This window comes from Equus asinus, chromosome 29, assembly GCF_041296235.1.
Source record: "Equus asinus isolate D_3611 breed Donkey chromosome 29, EquAss-T2T_v2, whole genome shotgun sequence".
Taxonomy (NCBI): Eukaryota; Metazoa; Chordata; class Mammalia; order Perissodactyla; family Equidae; genus Equus; species Equus asinus.
The window spans coordinates 35,756,182-35,778,206 of NC_091818.1; the positions used below are offsets into that span (position 1 = coordinate 35,756,182).

Genomic DNA, 22,025 nt, shown 5'->3' on the forward strand with positions numbered 1-22,025 from the left:
TATTTTACTTATGTCTCTCCAGTTCCCTTCACAGACCTAAAAATAAATTAACCATTCAATGTGATTCTTAGCTCCAAGGCCAGCTTCCCAAACTGTATTCATAAAGACACTGCTGAATGATTTCACTACCTTTTAGAACATATATTTTTTCTAATAATCCAAAAGCTGTATTACAACAGAACAAGCTGGCAGTTCCAGGAGATTTAAAGCCCAACGAATAACTCAGCAATATTTTGACTCTAGGCCAGTCTGTCCTGTCCAACAACAAGTTACCATTAGCCCGTGAGGTCACAGTGGAAGGCTGGGCTGGCGATCACAGAACACAAGTGAGCAGAAACCTATGGCCGCTCATCGAAAATCTTTCCAGATCCATTCAATGTGAAATAAGAAAAAAACCCAAGGATGTGTATTTGGATTAAAAAATGGGAAAAAAGGAGTTTTCTTAGTAACAAAGAAATCTGGCTTTTATTCTGCACATTCAGGTTTCATTTCATTGACTCAGGGTGTCCTTGATTAAAACAAACTGTGCTTGATTCGAACGTGCCAAAAATCTGTTCTTCTCCTTGCCCTCTTCTCCCACTTTTTAGGAATCAAACAAGGAAAAAGCTTCCTTGCTGTTGCTCGCCGCAGGTTAACAGCACCTGTGTTCTGATACGCGGCGCAGGCTACCTTCCCTGGCCCAGTGCTAAGTTAGGATATCAGCCTGGAAGGTGACACAGCAGGAGTGACCTTTCACTAATCACTGCGCCTCAGTTACTACTGACACAGCTCATTATGAACAGAAATCCTTCATGAGCTGGCTTTCAAATCCAGTCACACTTTGATTTTCTCAACAACAAAGATTACTTTCATATACAAGCGCCCAATGCACAATTCTGTCAACTGGGGTACTAACGTCAGAAAGGCACCCTGTTAATTGTCTGTGGTTATCAAGGGACTGCAGACTGTATCAAAGGCAGGCCTGCAATCTTGGCTTTCATTACAGAGCTCAGAACCTTTTTATTGGCTGCCTATTATTAAAATTTTAGAGGGATGTCAATCATTTTGACTGCCTCGGATATAGGAATCCTTGTTGGAAATTCCCCAGTAATCAATCCCATTAAAAAAACGAAACAAAACAACTCTTGAGTATACTATGCAGAATTTCTCAGCCCCCTCATTTCATAACTTGGAAATGCCAGAGGTAGGGGTGCAGCTGACTCTAATTTTCACACTTAAGCCAGAAAGCAAAGAGCACTGGTAATGACTCTTAGTTCTTCTTTTTTCCTGCTTCTTTTTTTTTGCCCTCTGACCGCACCCCCACTTCAGACCACAGCATGGTCAAAGGCAAGGCACGGTTCATGACTTACCAGCCATCTGCTGAATGCCACTGAATGCACCCAGGTTGCTGGAGGAAGTGGCCTGCTGCAGGAGCTGCAAAGGAACGTCAAAGGGGCGTCAGACCAGCGGGGACATGAGGACAAAGGGACTTCCGAATTAAACTGCGGCATATCCAATCTTTGACATTCACATAATTGGTTGCTGCTGCCTACTGATGGACTGAAGGTTCCCAGAGTTGGGGCTGTAAATCCATATTAATGTCTAATCTCTATTAAGATACGCAGACACTGGGGAAACTCAGTAACACTGCTGCCTTAAAACAATTCATCAATTTACTCTTTTTCACAACCAGGTGTTAACTCCACTGAAACCAAAATGGCGTGACTAATGCTACGTCTCTGTAGCCCACTAGTTACCGTAACTCGTCTCTGTCAGTCAAGGTCTATCCCTTGCTCTCTTCCACTTTCCTTCACAGCCCAGTTTCCTCCAACCTTCATTAGAAGCACATGGATTCACTGACTCTTGGGCAGACAGAGAAATCATCACGGTAACTACAGACATAAATGTGTCTGTTCACAGCCATACAGTTACAGCTGTGACTACACAACCAAGACAACGGTCACTCATTTTCAGAAGTCTTCCCTGGCAGACAGAAACATACTATTTGTCAAAACTTAGAAGTAGCTGGTGCTAGGTACATCGACACCATGCATTATAAATGTTAACATCTTTTAAAAAAGAAATTAACATACCTGTGAAAAGGTCTCTGCATTTTTTGCCTAGAGCTTTTTTTTTAAGGTATAATTTATTGGGGTTTTTCTTTTTACCTTTGGACCTCTTTCACCCATTTCTCCCATGCCTCACCTAGAACTTTCAAAAACACATTTTTTCCCCCATGCAGAATCAGTAGGTCCCACCAGGTACGGGCATGTGGCTGTTCTGAGGTGTTTATTTGCCTAATTCAGTTGAATTATAGGTTAATGGAGGTGCTATACTGTTTGACCAAACTTATTGGTATTCTCTTTTGGTAACGTAGATCAATATAGACGTAATTTGTATGTGGGAGCAAGCACATAGTTATCTCCTAAACTGAAATGTACATGGATATCAAAAAGCACAGATTCACCAAATTTATTATTAAAATATTATTATTAGGATACGTTGTGCTTAGGAGGAACAAGACGAATTCACTATTTTAAGAACAGCTTGCAGAATTTATTTGGAGCTCTGCAGAACAGAACGTGGAGCACTGTCGTTCCTCTGGCTAAGGGGAGGTCTCTGCAGTTCGAGAAGAAAACTCCACGGTAAATAGGACTCAAAAATGGGCATCTATCAGTTGACCTCAAAGCTTCAAGTTGGGTAGAAGATCAGTGGCTGATGACCTAAGTCTCAGGTACAATGATGCTGTGAGGATTAACAGAAACAGGTACCAGAAGAATGTCTGTAACGTTCGCTCATGCTTCTCAGCTCATTGGAATATATTATCTAGGTGTCACACACACACACACACACACACACACACACACAAGAAGAGGGTGAGGAGGAGGGAGAAACTAGGGATTATGCATTTTGATAGAAATCGCTTATTTTGGTTTGAGTTCTTGGCTGTCCTATTCTCTTGTGATTGTAAGCCCTTACTCCCTCCTCAAATCAGATATTTAAAAAAATTAAACTAAAATTAAATTACCTTTGAAGATGTTTTTAGGAATTTGTAATGCCTACTGAGGTAAATGGAGAAACCTGGAGCATCATTAAACTATTACCTAGGCTTCTTTCCACTGACAACCATTCTCGGGTGAGCCAGAGGCGGGCAAGGGCTTACAGGCCAAAGGCTCTTTCAAAGAAATGGACTTCCAATTGAAAGCAGTAGAACAAACATGGCGGAGAAAGAATGGAAGCCCTCATAGGAGAAAACATCATAAATAGCATATAAAAATGTGTTTTTATAAATGAGGCTGAGATTAATTCTCTTTTAGGATACAGAAATAATTTGCAGATGAGATCAAAGAAACATGTGCCCGAGATTTTTGTGAGCCATGGGGCATGGGAGATGTGCCAGAAGACCAGAGACAGGCACATGTGTCTTCGTTTTGAGAAATGGTGGAGTGGGAAGCTGGATTCTTAGAAGTGACAAAAAGGTTAGCTTGACATCAATCTCTAATAAAAATTCTGGCATACGTAATTAAACGGGGCCTGTGAACAACTGAAAGCCCAAGTTTGTGAAAAATAATTATTAAGCTAGACTCATTTCTTTTTTCATAAAGTTTCTAGACTGACAGACCAAGAAAGAGGTGTGGCAGAGCATATATAGATTTTAGCACGATATCATGAAATCGCTCATGGTGTCTTTGTGGATACAATGGAGAAATGGCGAGAAGATGACAGCAAACTCAGTCAATGCTTCATCAATGACTCAGATGAAGACCGGAGAAGGATGCTTCTCCTTCTTAACTAGACATCAATTGAATAGCTGTTACATGCCAGGCGCCACTAGATGCTGGGAGCAGGGGGGTAAAAAGAGGAATATGAGCCGTATCTGTCCTCAGAGTCGCAGCATGGCAAGATAAAGAGAACACACAGAGGGCTGAAATCCCGCTTGACCACGAGCAGCACGATCTTGGGTAAAGTTACGGAAGGTCTTTGGGCCTCCTGTTCCTCATCTGTGCAACAAGCAGGGTGATCCGACCTTTCAAGGCCACGGTGAGGACTACTTTACAGAACAGGAAGGCTCTACAAAGTAAGGCCCAGGGATCACCCATCCAGAGAGGGACAGTCAAAATGTCAAATGAAAGAATTAGGACACAACACAAACACACACACACTGACAGAGGCTGGAATAAAAGGGCTCCTCTCTCAATCTGATGTTATATTAAAAAATGGGAAGTCCAGCATTTAGGTTCCAAAGCAGAAAAATGAGAGAGAGGAGCATGGTTTAGCAGTAATTCATGTAACAATAAATAAAAACTGAGAGAATTAGCTGCCTTCCATCTTGTATGTGGCATGGTTACTAAAAATGCCACGCTCAAGCTACATGACGATATTTTAAAGTCCACACTAGGGGGTCTCTGCTCTGTGCTGTTTAGATCTTACTGAGGGGATTGCCTTAAATTCTCGTCGTTGTATTTTAAGGAAGACACTGCCAGAGTGAAATGGGTAACACTAGGGCAAACAGGAAAGTTTAGAAACAATGAAATGTAAGAGATGGCTGAAAGAATTGGGTCTATGTGGAGTGAAATAGGATCTAACTTTTTGGTTTCAAAGAGACAGAGTAAGAAACATTTGATTTCATCAGCACAGCTCCCCTGGGAAGACCCAGGATCACTGAATGGAAGTTCCACGGGGCTTCATTTGAGGTCCTGGTGTGGACTAGACGAACCTGCAGGGTAGTGAGCTCTCCAACCACAGCTGCCTCCATACCGTTAAATAGCCATCTATCAGGCTTGTCACGCCCCTTCTAATGCAGGATTTTAGGATGCCTCTGAAACACTGGTTAGAAACTCAGTCTTGTGGGACTCCACTCAGCCCACATCAGGCAAGAATTAAATTAGTCACACCCTTATGCTAATCAATTTAACTTGGAAAAACAGTCTGCATCAATGCTGATTTCAGTAATTTCCTGAGATTGAAAATGTCCCTAAAATGAATTTTTTAGCGTCCTTAGGGGACAAGTAGGTTGTCAGAGTTACAGTGGGCAGGCTCCTCTCTCCTGGGACCACACGCTGACTGGCCTTCTCCAGCACTTACCGCCAGGTACTGCGGGGTGAGTCCGCCCAGACCTGTCAGGTTCCCCCAGGTGGCAGTGTTGAGCTGTTGCATCTGCTGTGCCAGCTGCTGCTGGAGGCGCCTTTGCTCTTTGTCCTTCTGAGTGTCAGCGAACTTCACCACGATGGGTGAAGAGCAGCCCTGTGGTCAGACACAGCGGAAAGCGGAGAGGGAGTTACAGCCTGGTTGAATCCTCTCCTGATACTCAGTCAGCACTGCCTCTAGCTCTCTGAACTATCTTGGAGCACATGGAATGGTCTGGAATGGTTTTAAAGTGGTTTGATATTCCTTCTTCTTAAGAGTACCATCAAGAGAAAATTCCAGATACTGCCACTGGTTTCTCTGGAGATCTGGTGGTCGGTGAAGCCATTTGCTTTCTTGCTCTGATTACTAAACTGCCTCTCCTTCTGTCTTCGTGTGTCTTCCTGCAACCATCTCAGGGCCTCCTCAGAGACCAGAGACCTTATCACTGTTCTTAATTATGCTTCCTGGTTCACATGTCTGAAAGATGGACTTGTCTTTGTGTCTGCCTGTTTCCAAATGTGATTAAGGGACAAACACAGGGAGAGTTGTAATGGCAGTGAAAATGTCTCTCATTCATTCATTTGTTTTTTCACTCTTTCCAATTTTCAGTTATGCTTTTTTGTTGTTGTTGAGGAAGATTTGCCCTGAGCTAACATCCATGCCAATCTTCCTCTGTTTTTAGTATGTAGGCCACCAGTACAGCATGGCCGCTACCAGAGAGGTGTAGGCCCACGCCCGGGAAACGAACCTGTGCTGCCGAAGCAGAGTATGCTGAATGTAACCACTAGGCAACTGGGGTTGGCCCTGCTTACACAGTTTTGAACTTTGAAACTATGGGAATTGTGTTGATCCAGCAATATAATCGGGAGAGATGGATTTCATTCAGGAACATGGATGAAGGAAAGAGATAATCAGAGAACATAAGTATTGACCAACATAAGTGTTCTTATGTTTTCAGAAAGGTCTCTCTTCCTTCTGTGTCATATCTACTCTATCCGCGATCCCCAGAGCTACTGGAAACCAAAAAAACCAGAATGCTAGTCAAAGGAGATGGTCTTAAATGGCAGAGGGAGGATCCTATTGGCTTCCTTTCCTAATGAATTTCACCATTCTAGAAGCTTCTTTCAGTTTTCACTTCCTTTAAAAGGCGAGGAGTAGGCGTAGTGAGGGAGAAACGGCCAAGGGTCATATAATAGGACAAATTTAAGTTTGTGAGAGGGAAAATCATCAGGGAGACTAAGGGCCTCACGCCTCAAGCATGAAGACTTCCTTTCAACAGCACCTTTCAAACATTTCCCACTTGCTCAGTACTCAGCAGAAACACGCTCTCCTCCCTCCCCACTCTCTTCTTAGAACACCTTGCCTACACATTTCATCACAATTAAAGCTGCTAAATTTTGCTGAGGTAAAAAAAAAGTAATTCTACCCAAGTGATTAAAAAGAAAACTTTGATCGAAACTCAGCATGATAATAGACCTCTCTCTCTCTCCTCTCAGAAATTTTATATTCCTATTTAAATGAGCTTTTCCCTTCCTTGGGGTCATTTTTCTTTCTCCTAGAAAACAAACTTGCTTTATTTATTTATTTTTTATCACCTTGGGTAGGTATTGGGATGTAGCTGTGAATATGCAAGGCTGACTTGTCTGTTATGACAAAAAAAAAAAATGTGTGACAAGTGAGGTGACTGTTTCGGGGTGAACTTGCAGCCTGTGGGTCTTCAGCTCTGGCGGCTACAGTCACAGGCCAGAATGTTAAACTGCATAAAAGTGATATTTCCACCATTTGAAAAATCTATACTTCATTCTTCTTCATGTGCTCCATATTTCAGCACTTCATACTTTAAAGAGAGCAAAATACTCTGAAGATGGAAATTATACAGAGAAAGGGTTTTGCATGGGAAAGGGTTGTTATTTTGTATCAAATCTGCTCCATAACAAATTATAGCACTTCCTCCTAACAGGACATTTACGGTTGTTTTTTTCTTCCTTAAATACCAAAAAAAATGATAGAAAAGCAGAATATTAGGCCAGTGGATTACGGCTCAAGAATAACTTGTTTCAACCATGATGGGAAAAATGGGACGGGGACAGATTGGAGGAAAGTGGGGAAACAGAAGGTACAATATAAAAATTAATTCTTCTTAAGAACGCGTCCTTCTAAACGTTAACATCCACATCATTTTGAACTCAGATCTCTTAGATAATTCATCTTGGTTAAAGCTGTGAGTCAGAGGCCTGAAAATAACAAAATTAGTTAAAAAAAACCCCAGTTGTACAACTATAATGTGATTGCCTAATATATAATCTTCCATTTAAATGTGAGTATTTTTTAATTAAACAAGAAATTTAAGTGTCTGAGGGCCCCTTTATTTAAGCATGGATGTCCACGTTTAAAAACAAGTGCAAATTTGATATTTTATAATAGAAATATGAAACGAAAGATCCAGGATTTCTTATGAATAAATACACCCCATTCTCTCTAGCAGATTCTTGTCATTCTGAGAGCCTATTATTTCTCGGTTTGGGTTCACACCCAGTTCTGCTTCATGTTCTTGAGCTCTCCTTCTGTAGGAACACAGGAGAACACAGACCCCCACACCACCATCTCTGTGGCGTTACTGGAGGGGGAGCCCTGAGTGAGGAAGCTGGGGCAGCAGTATTTCTAACAGAGCTGAAAGGATTTAGGTTAAAAAATTATCTAAGGTGAGACCAAGTTAGGTACAAATCACTAAATCACTGGAAATGAAATAATAAGAATGAAACACATATATGGAAGATAATAAATACAGGTAAAGACTTTCCTTTTCCTAACAGCATTTTCCTTTTAATCTCCAAACTGAAATTTAGCTAGAAATGAGACTGATCCACAAGAATGGAGCAGCCTAAGTTAGGGGAAATGGGAACAAAAACATTGTCACATAGGTAAATGCATGTCATACAAGATTAGATTCCTAGATATTTCAGATCCTGCTAATTATTTCCTATCATGGCTGATTTTCACCTGAGCTTGCCTTCAGGTGTGTGTGTGCAGGGGTGTGAGTGTCTTAAAAATGCATTGCACTGAAAGGAAAGCACAGTGATTATATAAGATATGTTAGGAATATCAAAGTCAAAATGAAGTTCGAAAAAGACAATAGGCTTTGCAATGCTGATATCAAAACTCAGAAAAGTACAGTAAACACTTAATGACAATGCCATGCACACTCCTTTCCCCCCTTCCACCCACCTTGTGGCTCGCTATAAAAAATCGCCCACAAAACATGACGCATAATGATCACTTAGCTCCCAGCATGCTTTGGGAGATGCAGCATTGCAAAAAACAAACAAAACAAACAAACAAAAAATAAACCCCCCAAAAAACGGAGGTGAAAAAAGAAGCTCAATCAATAAAGAAATGTTGGCACATTAAATAAAATTGAAAAATTTTTTTTTCTCAAAAGAGGAAAAACATAACTTCAGATAACACCACAAGGCCACCTCTGGAAAAAGATCACCCATTCACAAAGATACAGTATACATAATACAGCAGAACATGCACTCCCAAATGGTTCTATCGGACAATACAGAATCAGTAACAGCGTATCACTCTCAGAATGCTTTTGTGCAAAATTCTGAAGGGCTGTGACCCAAATCACAGACTAAAAAGTACAGCCCATCTATCTACATGTGTGGGCGAACACCCACACCAGCGTATTTATCTTCCCCTAAAGCCACTATCTCTCATTAGGAGACCAAATTTGAGCCTTTATGTTTGCTATGGTTCATTTTTTCAAGAGGAGACAAATCTAATTTTTCAGGGGCCTGTCATCCATTAAGATTTTCACTGGTTAAATGAAGTGGGAGAAGTATTAACTTTCTCCAACATTCTTGATGCAAAAACCCAATTCTGTTGGACTAGATAAAGATAACTCGACCCCACATTTACAAAAAGACAGGAAGAAGAAGAACCTTGTGAGTTAGGACAGGGGCAAGCTGCAATTTGGAGTGGGGCTGTTAATCTTGACTCCACATCACCCTGGGCTGGGGGACGTACTGCATCCTTTACGTACAGAACGATACTTGGCTTAAATTGCATCACGACTTTACATTGCAGGACCTGGGCCGCTGCAATCAAAGGCTCGAAAAATAATGTCGAACAAGCGGAAGGTTTTCCTAAATGCATTTCAAGTCATTAGGGGAAAAATTGAGAGAGAGAGAGAAAGAAAGAGAGAGAGAATGAATATGAATGAATGAAAAGAGAGATGGTGAAAGTTGAAATCTGTGATTGTCATGTGAACAATCCACACAGGAGAGAATCGCTTTACCATTCCCCATCATTTGCACAAAGAAAACAAAGAAAGGGCAGATGATACAGTACCTCCATGGTCTGAGACTGATGCATGGCTTTGATTGCATTCTGTGCCATTGCCCTTGTAGAAAATGTGACAAACGCACAGCCTGTGGGAAACAAGGGACAGGGAGCAGGAAAGACAAAAAAACAACAAGACAAAAGGGTTGGACGCTTGTTAAACCAACACAGTCTACGAGAACTGCCACAGGACGACACTGTTCTCAGTAGTACATAAAAATAAACAACTTCGCTCTTTGGTTTTATCTGATTTTGCTTTTTACTCACAGTGCTGACTTGCTAATCTGACCAAAGCAGAAAGATTTATATATTGATTAGTTTCTTTTTTTAAATGGAGACGAGGGTAAGGGATTGGGGTACTTTTTTTTTAGCCATGGGGGTTTAAAAGGAGCAACATCTAGTTTGCATTTTCTAAAATAAAAAGTTGCGATTTTACATTTTCTCCTTGGCTGATTATCTTTACTCAGGGCATCCACACGTTAGGAACTTTGTATTTCAAATTTTAGCGTTGATTTTTAAGCAGCAAATAATAAAATGCTCACACCAAGGGCAAATTAGCGAATAAATTTCCAAGAGCTTGAAATGTCAGCAAATAAATGTATCTAATCTCTTCTGGGTAGTTAAGAAATATGTATGTATAAATATACATTGATGCTATTCAAATGCAAACAAACATACCAAATCCTGCACAAACTATTTAGTAATTATCAATTAGGAACAAAAACAAATGCTCTATTACTCTGAGAATATTCAACAGTGCATATAAAGTAAAATTTAAAAATCTGCATTAGCTTATTTATATAAAATCTTCATGACTTTTGCAAGTTGCAACTTTCTGATATGTATCAGAGATTTGACCTAAAGTCTAGCACGCCCAAGACAACATACATTTCTCTAAATGTCTCCTGTGAGACCCAGCCAGCTTCCCACGGCTATTTTTTTCATGTGCTGTAAAATAACTAGAATCTACAGTGCCTGCTCCTGCTCCTTGTGCAGCGTTGGCCACCAGGCAGGTCACTGCTCCAACTACATGGCTCATTGCCCTTTTCACTAATAAAAACAGTGCCTTCTGAAATTTACATTTTATTCATCATGCACCCTTGGGCTTCTTAGAGAAAAAGACTGTGAAATTAATGCAGATTCAGGCTGATTTTATAATAATACCACAGCACACTAAAAGCTTAGCTAAAGCAACGCAGACTTATTTCACTTATGATCTCTAATGACTTTAAAAGTGCATTGATTTTCAGCTTCTTTAGCCTTGCACAGTTTGAACTTAGGTATCAGAGAATAATTTAGTGTTCCACTCAATTTCCTCAAGACATTATTATTATTACTACTTAAAAGATTTCCAAATGAAGCAGATCTAAACACCAAGAGGCTGCAGCCTGTTGTCATCTCAGAGTGGATGCGTGAAAGTGGAATTCAGGCATCAACAATGCGAGATTGTTGCCCCTGTGGCCGGGAAGCCAGATAGAACGTTCTACACCCAAACAACCCACAGATTGTTTGGTTTCTGTAAATCAATTTGTGAGCCATAAAATAAATTATCTTCTTTTGCTCTGCATATGTACCTGGTGAGATTATCAAGTCAATACTGTATTAGCACCTTTTCATCAAACAGCAATAAGAGAAAGCAATGTGTGCCCATCACCCCCCAAAGCACAAGAACATCCAGTCATGAAAATAAGTCAATGCATTTTTTTGCATCATGCTGTAATTTTTAATACACAAAAACTCTCAGTACATGGGAGATTCATGTCACATTCACCTCCTGGGTAAGCTGGCCTTATGAAGCCTGAAGTCTTATCTCGCTAGCTATGAATGCCAAGCTGTTTCATATAGTTCCCTGACACTATAGTGGCTGGTGAAGCTTACTATTTAAACATGCTACCTGTCCTTATACTGGCTGTAGCTTTTGTCATCAATAAAAGCGATTTATCGGCCTTCCCTAAGGCATCTAGATGATGTGTGTAATAGGGTGTGAGACAGATGACGGGACCTCTACTGGCTTCCATATTGAGACTCAGCTTTAAAATTAGAGAGTCCCAAATTTAACATCCATTTCCAAGTAATATCTCTTTAAAACATTGGGATGATCACCGACATTATTAACAGAGGAAATCACTCGAAGAGATTTTTCTTTTTCCATTTCTTATCTTGAGACCAGAATGGAGGCAAAAGAAGATCATCTCATGGAGAGAGATTTGAAAGCGTGTGAGCCTGGACTAACTCTGCTTTTAAATCATCAGGAAGATTGTTGTATTCACTTCGTTTGCTCTTATTATCCAGAAACACGTGCCAAACTGACAGTTTCCAACTGGAGGTTAAGAATGCATAAAAAACATACAAAATGTCAACAAAATCCATAAGGCACGCTTTATGCATTTACTACAATTTCAAAACAAGCAGAACTTTTGTAAGTAACTTAATGAGAAAGATACAGCAATTAACAGGTCTCAAAAGAAAAGTATTAGCAATAGAACAATAAAACTATAGCTCTATAAATTCAAACCACTGCCCTTTCCTCCATAAAACCTGCAATTAACAGCTCTTCTAATTATACAATCCTTAGCCCATCTAAAAAAATGATCTGACAAATCTGATGACTTCTTTAACCTTTTTATTCTATTGGCAGTGGTACAGGGAGAGAGGGCGCTCACCTCCTTAGGGGCTCTGTCAAGTCTGCATGGTGTGCTGTGTCCAGTTACTTAAGAGAGAAGATGACTGTGTCATTTAGAAGGTGAGAGTGTAGGTTGAAAAATTTTACTCTCCATGCCACTCGGGATGAAGTTAAGCAACTGCAGAACCAAATGTTTCATGGGTTGGTAGCTTGTTAACCTTTGTAATTTCTCTGAAACAGGAGGTCATGGTATAGTCCTGTGGCTGCATTTTAATTTTCTTTTCAACACCACTGAAAACAATGTGGTTGCTTTAGGACGAGGCCTCAAGTCTGTGGCTTTTCACTAACATAGGGTCACAAAAGTTCCTACCACCAAGATTTGTTGCTGGCTGCTCCTACAAGTCAACTAGATGACTCTCTATTGGACGGAAATAACTTAGGTCTTAATTGTCCCCTTCTTCCACCCAAAACCCAAAAATGGGCTTCTGGATGCAGTGGAGTTCATTGGGTCTTGACAGAACAACTGCTCTGATCTTGTAGGGTCAGCTTTTAACTGTTCTAGACTATTATAGGGTCAGCCCTTAACTGTTCTAGACGGTTGTATGTGCTATCTCAGCAATCAGTTCTCCAGCTACTGACCAAAATGCCGGAGAAACTAGATTCTAGGGGAAAAAAAGATACAGGTACCCAAATAATGAAGCTACATTTTTTTGGGGGGGGGGGTGTTTAGGTAAGATAGTTTGGATATTACTGTCTCAAAGCCTTTATACATAGGATAGAATAGATAAAAAAAATTCTATCAATGTGGCCAACCTGTAATTTACCTTGCAATTATTTATTGTCTCAACTTTCAGAATGTCAGAGATTGCTAATAGAAATGAAAGGGGCTGAATTCCTCTGATTTCGGTGAGGTTGCCTTCTTGCTGCTAAAACAGATAAATGATTGACTAGGGAAAGGTTTCTCAAAGTAATTTCCTCCCACAGACAAGATCTAAAGAAAGCATGCAGCCCTGTCACAGAGAAGATTCAGGAACACATCTATTACACCTGTCATTTCAAATGAAAGGATCTCTTAACTCAGGTGTTCTACCTTTTCTCTTGGCTGCAAGAGAATTTTGCAAGAACTAGATGAATTCTTGCTCTGTACACCCTCCCCCGCCAAAACAAAAAGGTGCAGGTACTTTTAAAAGCTCAAACAATGCCTGGGTCTCTTGCTTTTCCGCTACTTCTTTGAAAGAGGAGCCTGCTATATTTCAACTGCAAGAAGCATCATTTAAAATAACTACAGCATGAAGGAGATTTCAACCTATGGAAAACTTGTTTATAAATTCCCATCCAGCCAAAGAAGGATCTTAATGCAGCCAGTGCTCCTCACTGTATCTTTCTGGCAGTGGCAGGGTTGATTCAACATGTGCTGTCAATATGATATTGGAGCAGCAAAATTAAAACTCTAATGCACCATCCCTAACGTTGGGTTAGTTTATTCAAAATTGGCACAGAGACATCATTCGTCCATGGCACTGAAGGCTGAAGACAGACTAAGACTCAGCAGCTGGCCAAACTTCATCCCTGAGATGAGCCTGGAAGATTGTATTCCAAGCAGGATGACAAGAGGCAGTTAATAATCTGGGAGGTATTTGAAAAAAAGTTTCCACATATCTAAATGTTTAGGTACCAAGTGGGCAAGACGAAAATGCCACCATCAAAACTTGAGTCCCTCTGTGTACGTGTTTGAAAAGTCAAAAGCCCTCCCCTGATATCCTGATCAGATAGAACAAAAACAAATGAGGATTTAATGGCCAAATCCAGTCTGTGCTCACCAACATCTCTGCAAATATTGCCAATTCATTTGTCAAGGGTTTTGGCAGGAGAATGCTGGAACACCATAAACACAGCTGGAATATTCTTAAACAAGCAGAAAGTTACCTTAAATGGTAATGAAGATTTGACTACAGTTTATGAGTGAGAAAAATGAAATAAACTCCATTGTCTCTGAGTTACAGATATTCGGTTGTCATGGTGCAGAAAACTCTGTGGATTGCACCCAAACAGTCCATGCTGACTGGGGATTATGGGTAAGTGAAAACGTGTATTTTAGGAAATCAACAAGCTAAGGTGACACCGTCAGATAAATGCATGGGCTTAGAAGCCTCAAGCTTTGACTGTGAGAGCAAACATGTTATTTGGCTTGCCACGTGTGGGCTCCTAGTCTCCTGCTCACATTCTCAATGAAGGCTCAGACAGGAGGCCTGGGAGGTCAATCTGCCATTGCAGAAGGATCTGAGAATCCTGAAGGTGCTTGGAAGGAGCTCAGATGAGGTCTTTCAAATTAGAAAAAGATGGCAGAATGGGTTGCTGCCCCCAAAGGGTAAAATGCACATTCAGATGTGGGCACAGAGCCCAAAGAGAAGACAAGTCCTCATATTTGTTGAGTGGCTTCATCACGCTTGGCAGGTGGTAGGTGCTGTCCGTGTACAGTCATGACAATTTCTGGGGGGTGAGGGGTCTATCTTGGGACATGGCACAGATCTAGGTGCTGGTGAGTAACCGGCTCCTAGACTTTGAAAATAGTCTTTCTCGCCAAAATGTACATTATGAGTTTTTTTTTTTTTTTTTTAAGACAGTGATTCTAACTGAAAGCACAACAGGGCTTGACAGGTACAAAGCTGTGGGTCCTGGCAGCTCACTACTCTGATTCAGTGGGGGGTACTGAGTCAAGAAGCCTGGAGGAACCTCAGCTTAATACCTATTTGGGAGGAATTTAAACTACTGATGTGGCAGAGAAGAAACGACATGAGAAACCTGTGGGGGAGGCTGCCATACTAATTGCCTCATTTGTCTTCATTCTTGTAGCTGAACTGGGCAGTAGCCAAAAAAAAGAAGGACCCACCAACCCAATGGGCACCTGCCCCTCATCATCATCAAATGGTTTGATCTGAAACTTTTTTATTGACTGGCTTATACCCTGGGTTAGTATTAGATGGTACTTCTCAGAGCAGCCAAGCTTTCATTTCACTTAATTTTATATATTTATTTTTTACACAGCTGAGCCAGCAACAGGCAGGGAGACCAGAAATGCTGAGTGCCCTTTATCTGCAGTGCCATTAATGGGAGACACTTATTAATATTTGATTGAAAACTGCAATTCTTTAATGAAAGCAAAATAATGGCACGAAAGAGAATTGTTCTGTTAACAAATACACTGATTCAGGAGCAGTCCCCCTGTGCCCAGGGGTCCCAGGGTCCTGCTAATTGAAAAACCTACCACTGTCTGTCTTTCTATTTCAGAACAAATGGTTATAAATGAGTAATTTCTTTTTTGCCATAGGGAATCTCATCAGTTCACCAGAAATTACTTTTGTTAAAAAAAAGGAGGCGTTCTACTCTTTACATTGGGCCAGAATTTGCATAAAATATTGATGAAAGAGCTCCCATAAGTTGTTTCAGAATTAAGGAGCTTCTGGTGTCCAATGCTGGTTCATCAACCAAATGGCAGATCAGATTAGCCAAGTTCTCTTGTCAAATACTGTGTCCTGCTCTTTCCTATGAAAGTTTTGGCTGCTTTAAAAACTCATCTACAGAAATAACTCATGTATGCTCAAGGAGCTCTAGATGCTGCAGGCCCCACTGCTAGTCATTACTGTCCCCACCAAGAGGGAGAGTCATTGCATGGATCGGCCCAGACCAGCAGTGGGAGAACAGAAGTCAAGCATCCATACTTCACAGTCAAGGTCTCCACTAAACCACACGGATGGGGCGCTTGTCCCCAAAATCTACCAGAGCGGGAACTAAGGATGCCCTATGAGATGAGCAGGGTGGCTATTGTGACTGCTGCCATTTACGAATGGGGAAACTGAGGCATAGAGCTGGGAAAATGAATTATCTACGGTCACATTTCATGTCAGGAGAAGTTCTGGGACTGGACCCTGTGGTCTCTGACCTCCACGCCACTAGAAACGTCTCTTGGAGTAATTTAAGGAACTTTCTCTCTGCTCTTCCTCCATGCTATACGCCTTGGTGAATGAAAAAATGCAATGACAACAGAGAAGTGGGAGTGAGAACAATAACAGGAGAGAAAGGTGGTTCTCATCACTCAATTGGCAAGAGACAAGCGACTGCAAAAATATCGTGTCTTTCCTCTACATTTTCTTCTTCGTTTAGCCACTCTGCCTTTTCCCACGGTGGCAGTGTCTCTCCTGGTTTGTCTGCCTAAGTGGGCATAGAACTGTCGTGACTGTGGTAGCTGGATGATCAGACACGATTAGAAGCTCTCATGGTGTGAAACTGGGAGGATGGCACGGAGGTACGTAGGACAGGAAGCCTAGTATCCTTCTGCCTGTGACGTGGTACAGGAGCCAAATGTTGTGTGGGCCACCAGCACGATGGCCTCTTTAGGTGACACTGGTGATGGCATGAGTGGTAAGCTACAGATTAGCCTGAGGCCTTGGGGCCACTGCTCAGGGATCACACTCAATATCGTGTCTTGCTGAGCTTTCAGAGAGTCATATCTCTTTAACGAGGGCTGACCACCACCAGCTTCAGAAACGTTAGAGAATGCGTCAACTGTGATGTCCATGCTTCCTCCTCTCTTTTTTTTGAAACCACCTTCGGGAGAAAATATAGGGCTCACAAGTTTGGACTGGTTCCACCTCCTTCTACTTTTCCTCTAGACTGTCCCTGTTTTGGGGCTATGGAGGCGGAAGTAGGCAGAAAACTTTTGTTCTCTCTGCCTTCCATTCCAGCAGCTGACATCATGAAGCTTTCTGTCTAAAAGTCAAGAGAACAAATGTTCATCCTCATGTGGTGCTGAATTTAGGTAAAACTAGGGAGACGGGTGGAAATTAATATTTCAACTTAAGGCCCAACTTTTTCTTTCAACATATGGTTTGGGATGGCTGACCCAGACTAGAGATTGGGAATGAAAGACGTTTCTACTGAGCCCCACGGAAATTTCACTGATAACTACATTAACAGAATGAAATCCTCTTCGTGTTGCAAAAATACGGATTTCTTAGAAGAACTGAAAAATGTTTTACCTATGCCTTCACTTCAGCCTCCCTGGACTGACTCAGGAAACTGTAGTCAGACAACTGTTAACACTCAGTGACAACCCTTATGAGTGGTTCAAGGAAGGAGGTGTGTGGCATTGTCAAGAGGGAGGCGAGCATGGAAAGAGAACAGTTCTTTCCAGTTACCTCGTATAGCTGCTTGCAAAAATACTGGTTTTCACCAATGCCCTGAACCCCAGCCTCTGCTTCTCTTACAGAGACAAAGAGGAACCTACAATCTGCTTCTGGACCAAGTCATTTCTCTGTCACTTAGCGGACTCCCTGTGCTCAGGACTCCAGGAGTTTTGCTCTTTGAAATAAAACCCTAACACCCCGAGACAGGTCTGGTTCCTCTGAGTCCATATCTCTCTGCCCAACTGGGGATCATGGACCTCTTCTTCTTGATTTACATCACTGTCAAGAGGCCCAGCCCTTAACACTTCTCTCAGGCACAGGCAGAGAGTTAGGAGACTAAGATGAAACAAGAGATATTCTCTCTCATCCTCTACCTCTCTCCCTCATCCCCCAAAAATCCACTTTAATTTGAGACAGAAGGAGGCTGGGTAGCGACAGGGCGGCCTGCCAGCCTCCCATCTGACAGTGATAGCCTGAGCGAATATGTTGGCATTGAGACCTTCTCAACTGGAGAAATAAAAGGTGATCATTTCAGCTTCGGTGAAAAGTTCAGCTTGGATAACTTTATCACACGGGACGGATTACAGGGTAACCTCCTGCTGCGTGCGGTGCCTACAGCTACCTTGACTGTGACACAAAGCTCCAATTAGCACTTAAGGGAAGAGACTTTATAGACACCACACTCACCTCGGCTCAGCCCGTCGGGTCCCCGGAGGATCCGGCATTCTTCTATCTGGCCAAATGGAGAAAACATCACCCTGATATCATTCTCATTACATTTCTTCGAAACCATTCCTATGAACAATTTTCTGTCTTCCACAGCTAGGAGATAAAAATAATGAATGAGCAAAGGCCATTTCATCTTTTTCCTTGTAATCAACGCTTCATTACCACATCAAACCGGGTCCCAGTCATGTGCAACTGAAAACGGGTCCCAAGGCTAACACTGCAGACTTCCAGTCTGCCTTTCTCCTCCACACGCGCCATCCTGCCTCTGCTCTCTCACCTTGCCCTTCCTGAACATTTCATCTCTTTGTGAGCTTGTCCTTACTAATAAAAACCTCTTCACAGGACACGAACTCTGTGAAGTCCTTTCCCCCCATTTGGAAACTCACAGTAATGTGTTTACTAAAATGTGAAAGCTCTGTGTAATTGCTAAACACTATTCCATAGAGATATTTTTGGATACGGATTTTCATTTGGGTTTTTGTAGACGTTCTTTTAACTTTTAGAGCGACAGGGAAAGAAAAAGGTCAGGAGAGGAAAAACGACAGGAACAGATGTAGGGGAACAGTGAACAAAAATTTTAACAAAGCATTCAACAGAAGAAAACATTCTTCTCCCCTGACTTCACATTGCTTCGTCCCCACTGATCTAGACAAGAATAAGAGATGAGAAGGATGCTCATTTCTCCAGATAGCTAGTAAATGACCTCCTTTCTGCAGACTGTCTTTGCAGCCGAAACAGGAAAGCACATGGTCTGCGTGTTACAACCTAAAGAGGAAGGCAATTCTAATGAAGAGAATGGGGCCGTGGCTACTTGAGAATCACATCAGGCGCTGGCCCCCGGCTCGGGTGACACCCGTAACAAAAAACCATCAAGGAGGGAACAAAACCATTCCACCCACTTGGAGGTAGGATTCTGGATGAGGAGAAATGCACTTTGGGTGTCATGACAACAAGGGGCCAATTCTAACCCTGGAAGCTGACAGTGGGTAAAGATTACGGAAGGCTGACCTCTGATGACCTGGGCGACTGACATCAAAATTGGAATGCTTGTGCTCAGCATACTTGGCCTACACTCAGCCTCAAAGGCATGATTATAAAGGATTTCGGGACAGTGCTTAGAACCTTTTTTAGGAGAAAGCAAGACAGTCATAGAAGCCTTTGGGGAGAAGTCTCGTTTATTTCCCATGTTTCACTTCAATCTATTTCTTAGAATTAAAAATAAAAGGACAGCCAGCTATACCAGCACTTCGGAAAATCGTGGCTTAAAGGGCCCTGCCACATACTGCTCATGTAGCAGCCTTCGTTCTGTATCTCTAGTGTAATCTCGTCATTGCTATTTAACTGGATTTTATTTCTGTTTCTCTTATTCCTTCCCTGGACAGTGCCTCATTTTCATTTAACCAACAAGAACGTATTCTAGACCTTCTAGGGCCAGTTGCTTTTGGCCAAAACACATGGCCCGTGCCCTCCAGGAGCTGGGAGAGATCCGTTCATGAAGCAGTAACATAACCCGGGGCGCGTTACTCGGAAGTGGTGCTGACAACAGAACTGGGCAGGAACGGAGAAGTTCTATCTGTGCTGTCTCCCCACTGCAGTAGCTGAAGCCACACGTGGCTCCTGAACACTGAAAAGCCGCCAGCGTGATCGAGGAGCTGAATTTTTAATGTGATTGAACTTTAACTAATTTAGATTTTAGAAGCCACCTGTGATGACCACAGTGGACAGGGCAGCTCTGAGGGGCTCAGGTGAGACGGCTAAACGCCTCTAGTCCTAGGACCCCAGAGTGGAAGTGAGAGACCTGAAAGATGTTTCGTCCAGCCCTAGAAGAGATCCGAGGCCTGGCAGGGGGAAGGGTCTTGCCGAGGGCTTTCAGCAAGCAGGGGGCCTAACCTGGACCCCGACCTGGAATCCTACTCTCAAGCCAGGGTTCTTCTCTCCTTGCTTCCTGCACATCTGGAGGAGGCACACGAGGTTAGAAAGGAGAGCAATGCTGTGATTAGGGACCTAGGTCCTGGTTCCAGTGCTGCCATTACGTTGATGGGTGACCTTGGAGAATGAACTCACCTCTGTGGACCTCAATCTTGTTGTGCATAAAATGAAGGTTTAAACTCTATTGTTCTTCCTTACTCTCTTTCTTAAGCAATGGAGAGAAGGCAGCCCAGCCACATGCTTCAGCTGACTGAGGCACTTGGGGGTGGGCGAATGCTGGAGCTCAGAATCCCTTACGCCTAGTCTCTCTCCACACTGTGGCGGCCCCTAAGACAATGCAGAGAAACTCCTGGGCTCCAAGGAATGCAGGTTGAAAACTACAATTCCACTGCACTTGTAAACTGACATGTGCACCAAAGTGTCTGAGAAAGGCTGGATGGAAGATGTAGGATTTAAGCTGGCCTTTAAGAAGCGCAGGGAGGATCTGGATGGGAGGGAGGAAGAACATACTCACTGGGCAAGGTACAGAGTTGGGAATAAGTAGGGACTGACTTTGGGGAGGATGGAGGACAGCAGCCTAACTTTGGTGCACCATGCACCATTTTCTGCTTCATCTCTAGAGAGGGGCTCATAGTACAACGAAGGTAACTGACCATGCAAGGCCACTGCCTGAGTCGAGACTAATCAGACAGACATGGGCAATGGGCATCTTTGGTTCTGAGTCCCACAGGGAGGCTGTTGAGGACCCGACTTCCTTTATGTAGATGAAAAATCTAACATTTAAGAAGTCCTTCCCTCTCCCATCAGAGCAGGTGAACTCCCAGTGATCCACCAGAACTAGTGAAAGCAGAGTAGGTCAAGGGCAGTGTTGGCTCAACAATGATTTGAGTGTTCGAGACATCAGGTACCCCGGAAAAGGAGCTTTCTTTCCAGATGGGCATCTTCATGATCTCCAACACCAGGACGACCACTAGGATGCCCGACTCCTTACCATGTAAGGATTCTGTTGGCCCTGAGAGGATGCGTGTTCCCCTGACTGGTAAGGGGAAAGGGATAGAACTGAGAGAAATGGGGCAGAGTAGGGAGGGAAAAACTTTTAGTTGTAGGTCTTATTTCCCCACAACTTCCCTCTCATCTGTGGGACTCTTACCCCGAGGAAGCTATGGTCAATATGTTTATGAGAGTAAAAAGAAAAATTCCTGCTGTTTTTCCTCTTTTCCTGAGGAATCTGGTTTTAGTTCTTTTAAACAAAAGCAAATGATAAATTCCCAGTTGGTCCTTGGTTTCACTGGTAAGCCTACAATTACGGTATTTGGCTAAAACAATTTGCAGATTTTGAGCTTTAGGGTGATGCTACAGTAAACGAACTAGGCAGCTTCTGAGGAAGCTGGAAAATGATTTTTTCCTAAGATGAATATTAAGAAAATGGAAACCACTTAGAAAGAAATCCTGACTTCTGAGGTATCAGGAAAGGTAAACACACACAGGCAGGAACACGGACAAGAACTCTTACTTTTTTCAATAACAAGCATTAGCTAAGGGAAAAAAAAAAGGAAACCTACCCCATCCTTATGCTATTCAAAATGCTGACTTCCTCCTCTGTGTGTGTGTGTGTGTGTGTGAGCGTGCCTAACGGAAGCTGGACATTCGCAAGCTTTTGCTCGCCAGCATCTCTCTGTGGTTTTAACACTCGGGCGCTGTTTGTTTTAATGGAAAAATGGGGATAACACATGCATCTAGCTTTCCTCTCCCTTGAGTTTTCCTGACTTTCCAGTGAAAAATTTTATTCATAAAATTGATTCCTGAGATGCCCATTCTAAGGATCCCTAAACAGTTTTGTCAACACTTTAAATGAACACCATTATCTTGAATTCACTTAACTTTCTCACCCATTTTTGATGAACTTCTTGGTGGGTTTCTCCTAAGTATTCAGGCAGTTAAGTCCCTCACCATTCTTTCAATCCCCAAGAACGCCAACTGCTTAAATAAATCTGCTATATTCATAGTATTCTGCTAAATGCTTTAGAGGAATTGAAAAAAAGGTAAAAGATAAAGTCCCTACTCTATAGGGAAAAAGTCTGTTTTCCTTTGGGATAACCAATGGATAA

The 22,025-nt window shown here is 42.3% G+C and overlaps 1 protein-coding gene across 42 annotated transcripts in view; it reads right to left on the reverse strand.

Moving 5' to 3' along the window:
* CELF2 (CUGBP Elav-like family member 2) overlaps positions 1 to 22,025 on the reverse strand; it is a 500,204-nt gene that overhangs the window by 53,561 nt on the left and 424,618 nt on the right. For 40 of the 42 annotated variants that reach the window (XM_070501030.1, XM_070501053.1, XM_070501051.1 and 37 more), the window contains 4 exons: positions 17,947 to 18,081; positions 9,463 to 9,542; positions 5,065 to 5,223; positions 1,350 to 1,413 (listed from right to left, as the gene is read on the reverse strand). In XM_070501030.1, the coding sequence (XP_070357131.1) occupies positions 1,350 to 1,413; positions 5,065 to 5,223; positions 9,463 to 9,542; positions 17,947 to 18,081 (438 nt within the window). The remainder of the gene's footprint in view (positions 1 to 1,349; positions 1,414 to 5,064; positions 5,224 to 9,462; positions 9,543 to 17,946; positions 18,082 to 22,025) is intronic. The other 2 variants (XM_070501058.1, XM_070501059.1) reach the window with 1 other exon arrangement.